Below are 9895 nucleotides of genomic sequence, written 5' to 3'. Positions count from 1 at the left end.
GGTGGCTCTCCCGCTTCTGTTCAGGTGACTCCAAAGACGCGCTCTGCAGGATCCGATGAACCAGCGCAGGTTTCCCTCACTGCTCTGGCTTTCAATTCCAGTCACGTTCCGCGAAAAGGGCAGGAATTAGATGAGTAGAGGTTCCTAAGAAGAGCCCCAGTCCGCTCAGTTTGCCTCCACGCCTCCCACTTGGCTTCCTACATTGTCTCCTCTGTGTTACCGCGGAAATCTGTTCAAACTTCAGGACAGCATGACAGGAGGACTGAAGGACGGCGAACCAGAAGAGGTAGAGTACGGCTCCTTTACAGCTGCTGCGACTATTATGTTTGAGGGTTTATTAGCTGGCACACATTCGATCTCTAAACAGGAGCTGATGATGTTGGATCATAATTTGCAGTCATGAAGGAGCTGTTGATGTTTTTGCTGATGTTTCAAACCATTTTTTTACTGACTCCTACTCAGGAACGTCTCTCACATCAAGTGAGCGTCAGAGAGCATTCAGTTTGCATTAGCACCGGGATGTCAGAGTGTATAGTTAACATCACAGCATTTTTTTTTTTACATCTTCGTGCGTTTAAATGCAAATGAGAATAAGCCCACGAACTTTGTCTAAGATAAAATCCATGATGTTCGTGCGTTAACACCATAACAAACGAAGCTGTGGACTGAGGAAGAAATGTCAATGTGCCTAATAGATCCAGGAAGGAGAAATTTGGACTGTGGGATCCACAGGGGTCTTTACGCACAACCTTTTTTAAAGCAGTTCAACATGTTTTACATTATATATGAACGAGTCTCTGCATATATTTAGTATATGCGCTTTTACGCATTTCAAAACGTTTCCATGCTCACAGGTACATGTTGAATCCACTCTATGTCAGGTCAGACTATGAGATTTCTGTCTGGGTGGTGAGGACCCCTTGCGGCTGGATCGAGGGGTGTGGTGCTTTACTTTCTATCAATGTAAACCCATCCCTGTTTGTAGGGCAGTCTGGTGAGTCGTAGCTCCAGTCTCTCTCCCTCTCAGCGCAGGGCGCACTATCCCTCCTCCTCACTTCACTCTTCTTTTTCTGCCTCCTCTGGATCCTCACAGGAGTTTCTGCATTCGCCTTTCATCCGAAAACAAGGGAACATATACAAACCCAACAACAAAGACATGGACAACGACAGCCTGAACGAGAAGACAATGGAGGACATCCACACCAAAGAGATCGACTTGGTCAACCGTGATCCAAAGCACATAAATGACGACGTTGTCAAGGTGAGTCAAACCTGTTAAACTTCGGGGCTTGAGGTTTTGGGTTAAATGTGGAGCTTTTCCTGTATTTTCGTGCCAAATGAAACCATAAATTCACCAGAATCTCTGCTCTAGAGTTTATGCGTTATTTTTGCTTGGTGGATAATCACAGTAATCTGAAATAAACTGTGTCAAACTGCTGGCAGGTCAGTGCAATGTGCGTCTGTGCGCGTCAGAGAGGCGCAAGCGGTTTTTCTTTGCGCACGGTTGCGCGCGGAGGTACCAGATGTGTAACCCCTCAGTGACTTTCCCCTATTAGGAAGAGGCTTTGCAGAGGAACTGAAGCTCAGGCGACACATTGGCAAACAGACCGCACTCCATTAAAGACGTGTACATCTGTCTGAACATCAGATCACCAAAGGGAAACACTGCGAATTTCCTGTTGTTGGAACACACGTTTCCCACAGTCCTTGTTGAACACGCCTTTCTACTGGGCAAGTGGAATATTTTCCATGAGAGAGCAACTAGACCGCGTAAATACGGAGTGTTTGTTTTGTTAAAAGGCGTTAGCAGGGGGGGGGGCGAGAGTTTGGAAGCCACCTGACGCGTCTGCGTGGTAGCGGGGAGCAGCGGCTGTCAGAGCCGCTCTCCTCTCCAGCTGGGGCAGGTTCATGCATCAGAGTGGGATCACACAGCTGGTTGTGTGCAGCAGAAGGGGTCAGCTGAACCCTGCATTGTTAAAACAGGGAAACACCCAAGTAGCGGGTTAGTCGGTGGGGATATCCCACGCCACTCCCCATTTCTCCTCCCTTTTTTCCTCCCTCCTGACTCCCAGCATACCTGTAGTTACGTGAGAGGAGCAGGGAACCATGTGTTCCTTTTATTGCCTGCTGTCAGCTGCTAAACGATAACTAACTGACATCACAGGGTTTATGGATTTGAAATACCCTCCTGGGTAAAGTCTGGGTAGAGTCACTGTAGATGTTGTGCTTCAAATTGGTTTGACTGCCACCAGATTTAATTTCAGGTCAGTGAAGCTTCATTGAAATGGCCTTTAAAAAATAAATGTTGGAGAACAAATGTGCGTTTGGTTTATTGCAGCATTTAGAAAAGGAAACTTGCCTTTGACCAGTGCGAACAGGTTCATGAAGCAGAGTTTTAATAAACTATGTGGTTTGAGAATGAAACAGATTCTGGGGCGTTCTATAAGAAATTGAGCTTTTATTGAAGCTTCTGGTTTTGTCTCCACTTCCTCCTGCACGCTGCTTTGTCTCCCTCCCAGTCCTCCTCCACTGTGACAGTGAGTCAGACTCTCCTTCCAGTCTCAGAATAGCACGGAGCTTTACGACTGTCCCACCCCTCTCTAATCAGCTCCACAGACAGAGGGTTAAAATGAGCTGAAATCACATACACTCTAAAAACTAAAGCAGTTGCTAACAACTGCAAAAAGCCTAAAAACATTAATGCTGTGGTGTTTGACAGTGCTGAGGAACGTTTACTTAGAGTATTTTAGTGTCATGCTACTTTATACTTCTACAGTCTGGCAGTGTTCTGGGGAACGTCTGGCACATAGAGAGCTTTATTTCGTGCTGAGTCTTTACTGCGAGCTGCACAGAGCACACGGGCGTGAGGTGCTTTGAGGTTAATCAAACAGTCCTGCCAAGTGGAAGCGTGCGTTGGTGTGCCCCAATGAAAAGGCAGGGAATCCCTTACAGCAAACCTCTCAATGCAATGCACCGTGACCACACACAACCCACACACAGTGTTTGCACGTAAATGCGTGTAGTGTGCACTCAGACTTGCTGAATATAGAGTGACTGCACACACACACACACACACATAGAAGCAGTTTTCCTGTAGCGGCTGCAGCCGGCCTCTATCACCTGGCCACATCAAACAAGCTCCACTGCTGACATGCATGTGGAGTTTGCCGAGCACAGAGAGTTTTTTCCTTTGGAGAACTTTATATAGCCGAGAGGAGGGGCCAGTGGAGTGAAAAGGCCCCCACTGGAGAAAATGTTTGAGAGGGAGTTGTGAGAAGCTTGAGCTGCAACAACAGATTCAAATCTCTGAAGGTCAAGCCAAAAGAAATGAACGGCTCCCTCCGGAGCTACGAAGCCTGTGATTGGCTGATTTTTACTTGAGTGGCTCATTGTGAACGTCTGTCTGACCGTAGACTTATAATCTCGTACCTCAGGTGTTGAGGATTTGAACAACTGGCTCCTGTTTGTTTCCATTCAAATGTCACATCAATTTAACAACCGCTACTGATTTTTTGTGTGTGCAGCCCCATGTGAGAGTGATTCACACAAAAACACTTTGAGAGTGTTATTTATTAAAGATTTGTGATTCAAAATGATTAAATATCTGGCAAGTTGTTCTTACTTAAATTTCCAAAGGGTTTTTTTGTGTGATATGTTGTGGTATCAGGAAAATACTTTTACTTGTTTGCAAAGTTTACTTGTTTGAGTAACAGAAAAACTCCTAATAGATGATTTCTGAATCAAATGTCGCTGCTGTCAATCATCATGATCCTGAACCAAACCAAACGTTTCCATTCTTCCGTCAGACGAACACACACACACACACACACACACACTGTGATCTCCTCCTCCTCACTTTATCTGTTCGAGCAAGGCTCACAGCCTGAAGACACAGCTCTGGAAATAGAACATCAGCTTATTTACAGTTTATTAATCCAGTTGCCTTGATGACTGGTCACATGCTGACCCTGAGACTCCATTGTTTTAAATCAGAGGAAGAAGAAATGTCATAAAAGCCTCATATTTATGCTTTAGACGCCTTTTAATCGAGGCATGCTCCTGTTTGATCAGCACACACATAGTGCGCTTCAATAGTGACCTTTATGTGCTTTTGCATGTAGTTCAAGAGAAGTGTATTTGATTTATGCTGCTAGAACGAACATCGGAGCAGTTAAACAAAAGAAAAACCTCCTTCAAAGCAGCAGAAAACAAAACCACATCTGACAATGTTGGAGCTGAAGTTGTTTGCTTGTTTCAATAGAGCAGATATTAGAGCGGAGAGCTGGTTAGACAACAGCAGCAAACATCTTCCCTTTGTGAAGGTAAAAACTCTTCACCACCCTGCAGTGTGTTTGTGCCGCTCTGCAGAAGTCTCTCATTTACTCTCAATCAAAGTCCTGGAAACTGGCGCAGAGTGGCTCCACTTTCAAATTTGAAGCTGTGGAAAAATTAAATGGACGCCTCTCTGGTTTTGTGGCTGCAGTCAGAGTTGTATTATAAGGCTGTAGTGAGCCCCGCCAGTCGGTGCTGTGAGAGATGCTTTATGTTGCTGCTCGGAGTAAAGAATTGGACTCACAAACTGCTGTTCCAAGGCAAAAAAAAAAAACCAGTAACTCCACTGGGAGGTTGGAGGAGCTCTGTGCCCAGGGTCGGAAAAACATGACATTTAGTCTTACATAATGAATAGGAGCATGAAATTGTCTTTTAAAGTCTTCACTCACTACATGTCATGGAATTTAAAATATGAGCCTTTGGGAATTTTGTATATAAATGTGTGTGTGTGTGTACTTGTACTGCTATCTCTGTGAGGACCATTTTGAGCATGATTCTATTGGAGTGAGGACATTTTAGCCAGTTCTTACTTTCAGACCCCTGTTTGAGGGTTTGGACTTAGTTTCAGTGTCACTGTTAGGTTAGGGTTAGGGTCAGACTTGGGGTAAGACTTAGGTAGCTCCTTTCCTGCCCCTGCTGTTCCAGCTTACAGTCCCAGTAGTGGGAGTTTTTAATTATTATAAAACCAATTTGGATGTTTGGATCAAATATAAATTTGTCCTGTTCTTGTTCTATTTGTGCTTTGGTTGAGAAACATGTAACATGTGCGACCAGACCTACAGAGCGTCATTGCCCCATATAACTATGGGAAGTTTTACTGATTCTCATTTATGTTGTCGATGAACTATTGACTCTGATTAGTTACTAAGTTTGTCATGTGTTTAAACTTTGCTGGGTGGAAAAAGAAATTACGTCCCCATCTTAGGAAACAGTCCTCAAACCGGCAACACTTAAAGTATAGGGTGATGTCTTGATTCACAGAGATTAGTGAGACAGCCCATCACAGTCCAGAGGCTGAGCCAAATATGCAGCACTTCCTGGACCAATCACATCGTGTTATGCACAATGAACCTGATGGATTTTCCCACCAAGTGCGGCAAGACACAAAAACACATTACACAGACAGACACACCTGGGACTTGAAGCAGACTTGAGAATGAACTCTGGGAACTGAACACCCTGAAGAGAACAGAAATGTACAGAGTCCCAGACAGGTTTAGAGAAAGTTAAGAGATTTCCAGACTCATCGAGACCCTCTCTCTCCCTGAGGAGAACCACGAGGTAGAGATTGTTTTACTGCCCAGCAGAGGAGAAACAAAGACATCCTCCCTGCGGACGTCTGCGCTCTCCTGCAGTCGGACCAGCCCACAGACGAACGGACCGAGCCTCAGTAAACCCGAGGACAAGCAAGTAACCTGTGGCTGTGCTGGTTGTCTCACACTAATGGATGTCTCCATAATTACTAGAGCTTCCTCCTAAACTGTGTTTAGACGTCAGACTCAAACACAGAACATAAATTCATTTGAAGATTTCTTTTCCACCACTGCAAACAACCTGCTGTTAGACTGTTAGAATGTTTTATTCCTTAATTCAGCTAATTTCTCTGATCAGTTCTCCCTCCATTCCCCCCTGTGTAAATAGCATATATATATATATATATAGGTTTACTCCGGGTACTCCGGTTTCCTCCCACAGTCCAAAAAACATGCATGTTAGGTTGATTGGTGACTCTAAAATTGCCCGTAGGAGTGAGTGTGAGTGTGTGAGGTTGTCTGTCTTTGTGTGTCTATATGTGGCCCTGCGACAGACTGGTGACCTGTCCAGGGTGTACCCCTGCCTTCCACCCGAGAGAGAGCTGGGATAGGCTCCAGCAGATCCCCGTGACCCTGAGCCAGGAAAAAGCGGGTATAGAAGATGGATGGATGGATATATATATATATATAGATAGATAGAGAGAGAGAGAGATTAATTTATTTAGAGATTAGAGATCGGTATCCATCTTCTCCTTAACCAAACCCTGTCGCTCAACAGATCAAGTTCTTTGTCAGAAATCTAAAAAAGCAGATTTTCCTTCCAGAAGCCAGTGTATGAAAGTGAGCATGATGGCCTCCAAACAGTGTCTCGCTTAGGAATGAACCACTTCACTTTTCCATTTCAGTGTCAGAGTGACTGGATAATATCTACGTGACTTATTGATATTACAGACATTAGCCTTCAGCAGGCAGCCGCTCTGTTACATGAGACGCAGTCTCCAAGTAACTGTAAAATAAATATTGACTCCTGTGGAGAGGACGACAGAGGGACAGTCTACATTGTGTTTACAGTGTTTGACTTGTCACTTCTCCCTCCGTTCTTTAAACAGCACCGGGCAGGTCACGGCCACTTGCAGAGATGGTCCCATTAAATGCCTGAGAGACGTGTTTACACTGAGGAGCGTAATGTCCTGGTTCACCTTAATGGGCGGTGGAGGAGGGGTCGCTCAGATCACTGGTGCCAGTCGAACGCTGTGGGCGGTACTGGGAGGGCTCATTCTTTCTGCTGTTTATCCATCACTGCTCACACTAACTTTGTTTTCCACAAACCAAAAATGTGAAAAAACATCACTTCCTGTGCACCACAGGCCTAACAAAGACGTACCACACACTGAGTGTTTAGAGCAGCAAATCTAAAAACTTCTAGGACGTGGATTTAGTCCGACATTTATTTAGACAACATTGACGTTGTTCTTAAACCACCAAGTAGCCAAAAAAAACCCTAACAGTATTTTATTTGCAACATCTGGACCATCTGAGCTAAAAACAGCTGGAAATTTGACCGTTTGTCCAGTTTGGTCCAAATTTAGCCTCCACGACCATCACTGGCATATTCTGAACAATCATCTGTCTGTCTGAGATAGATGTTTTCAAGATGCTCCACACGTGCCAGAGAAAGTGTGCAGCAGCGGTGAGCGTGGCAGATGCTGGTGGTTAGACTGTGTACCAGTCACTGCGAGCGCAGATGTAAATCTAGTGAGCAATCCCACCCTCCAGCTCACTGACAGTCACAGGGAGTAAAGCAGCTGATTTATCACTGGCTCCGGTTTGTGTGACGTTTCATTTGCACCATATTGGGCTATTGTGAAATACTTAATGATGATGGTGATGATGATGATGACGAAGAGCAATTTGGCAAGTCGGAATAATGAGTTTAATGTGATCCTGGGGTGTGTCGCTTGTGTTTTTCTAAAAGGACCAGTTCACCCAAATTTTGAGATTTCTGGCTTCTTCTTAAATCCATTGAAAACGAATAAGTTTTTCAACCATGAATCCTTTCTGTCAGGTCTGTCTGGTCTTTTTTGACCTTTATTTTTAATTACCAACTTAATCATAATCACTTCCTTTACTATCCGTTCTGATGAAACAACAATCAAATTTGACGTTAGACAAAAACATATTTAATGTGCTCTGAATTGCTCTAATTACAATCACTGTCATTCACTTGACTGAAAAATGTGACCTGACATTTAACAAGGACAAACTACTGTGTCATATTATATGAGTGTGTGTTTGCCAACATGTTCTCACTCCGTCTCTTTCTGCCTCTTCAGGTGGACTTTGAGGATGTGATCGCCGAGCCTGCAGGGACCTACAGCTTTGACGGTGTGTGGAAAGCCAGCTTCACCACCTTCACCGTCACCAAGTACTGGTGCTACCGCCTGCTGACGGCGCTGGTCGGCATCCCCCTGGCACTCATCTGGGGAATCTTCTTCGCCATCCTGTCTTTCCTGCACATCTGGGCCGTGGTGCCGTGCGTCAAGAGCTACCTGATCGAGATCCACTGTGTCAGTCGCGTCTACTCCATCTGCGTGCACACCTTCTGCGACCCACTGTTCGAGGCCATGGGCAAGTGCCTCAGCAGCATCCGAGTCCGCACGACCAAGGAGGTGTAGTATCCAAACTAAGGAGGAGGATTAACGGGAGCAGGGGAGGGAGGATGGGAGGGCTGAATCAACACAGATTGAGAGAAAAGTCACAACAGAAAAAAAGACCTATAGAAAACGCGAGGATGTTTGGAGGCCAGGGGGCGTGGTCACATGGCGCCTGGCCACGCCTTTTTCCGCCAGCTGTGTTTTTTCTCTCCAGTGTTGGCCTATTCAAATGGGTGGGCACAGGGAAACAAAGGGTCATTCTCTGGGGTTTTTGTTTTGTTTGTGTTCTCTAGTTTTTTTTTATTCCTCACTGTTAACTTTGTCGAGCAGGTGACCGAGCTTTCATATCTGTTTTCTGATAGTTTCACCACATGATGTAAAGTCCTTCCCTTCTTCCTGTTTCTGTGGAGAGCGCACCACTTTGATTCAGGTGAAGAGGGGATGTAAAGATGTATCACTGTCTTCTCTTGTGCTTGTTTGTATTTGGGGCCTCTGGGCAGGGCGGGATGGTGGGATGCTGGGGTTGGGAAGGTCAAAGCAGAGAGAAAGAGAGAGCGCTACCCAATTCTATCTGACGCAGCAAAATCAAAACAACCCCACAGGCCAAACCAGCAAAGCAACGCCCCACATGACCTCCATTCCACCAAAACCCACCTCCCAGCCCCCTCCCCCTTCGCTTTTCAGCAGTCTGACACACTGAACCTGCCCTCGATCCTGCATGCACCTGCGTCGCCTTGCCAGCAACTCGCCGTCCACCACTGCCACGCCCTGAAGACACAGAAATGATCTCAGCTCACTTGTCTCTGCGACAGCTTCTCACTTCACCTCCACCTGTAACAAAGCATTTCAGTGCAGGTTTCATCTGCTTCATTATTACACGAGTGTGTGACAGAGGACGTTTGAATTGGACAAAAACTAAAGTTTTTGTTTTCCAATTTAAGCTTTTTATTTTCCATTGAAGCTCACAGTAGTTCCACAGTGAATAGATTTGTTTTGTTTTTTTCTACACTATGAATATGAAGAATTTGAGGTTACTCTTAGTACCATTGTTTTGCTCTCCTGTATGTACTGTATGGGTGTTTATGCAGAATACAAGACTTTACAAGCTATGGCCTCATTCCAGTGCACTAATCCATGGAAAAGTATTGGAATCTATGGAAAAGTGAATAGCTCTAATGAAAATCTCATTTGAAAAGGTAGTAGATTACTAACAGTTGCTTTTGCACAGTTTGCACTTAGGACGTGCATTTACAAGCTTGTGTGGAGATTTGCTTTGCGCATTGTGGTACTTACCCAGGTTAATGCATTGGAATAAAGATAATGTGAGTAGGCATGTGTTTGGATGCATTTTTATTTGTTATCTCATCATAATTCTGCACCCTTCCCTGTTTTTGTCTCCTTAATATTTGGTTTTCTTTGAGTTTGGTCTGCGACCCCCTTTCTTTACTGTGGACACGATGCTGACAAGCATCCAACTGATCACCCGGGACGTATGGGTGGCGTTATTAGAAGGGGCTGATGATGTTTTATAGGGACACTAAGCTCGCTTTGACTCTGTCACCTTCAGTCTACCTGCTGTCATCTCACAGGGATAGTAATATCTTAGCACCTGTTTAATGCTCTAAAGGTGATATTTTTATAAGAAATTATTTTTCC

General features: G+C 44.9%; 1 protein-coding gene across 1 annotated transcript; it reads left to right on the top strand.

The window, feature by feature from the left end:
* Positions 1–9570, top strand: cav1 (caveolin 1). Its single transcript, XM_026311956.2, has 3 exons — positions 1–286; positions 1094–1261; positions 7919–9570. The coding sequence occupies exons 1-3, from the start codon at positions 251–253 to the stop codon at positions 8258–8260; spliced, it is 546 nt and encodes a 181-aa protein (XP_026167741.1). The 5' UTR covers positions 1–250; the 3' UTR covers positions 8261–9570.
* Positions 9571–9895: the final 325 nt, after the last annotated feature.

Source organism: Mastacembelus armatus, chromosome 6, assembly GCF_900324485.2.
Source record: "Mastacembelus armatus chromosome 6, fMasArm1.2, whole genome shotgun sequence".
In the NCBI taxonomy this organism is placed as follows: domain Eukaryota; kingdom Metazoa; phylum Chordata; class Actinopteri; order Synbranchiformes; family Mastacembelidae; genus Mastacembelus; species Mastacembelus armatus.
Note: the sequence above shows the minus strand (reverse complement) of the source record. Positions and strands in the feature narration are given on the sequence as shown.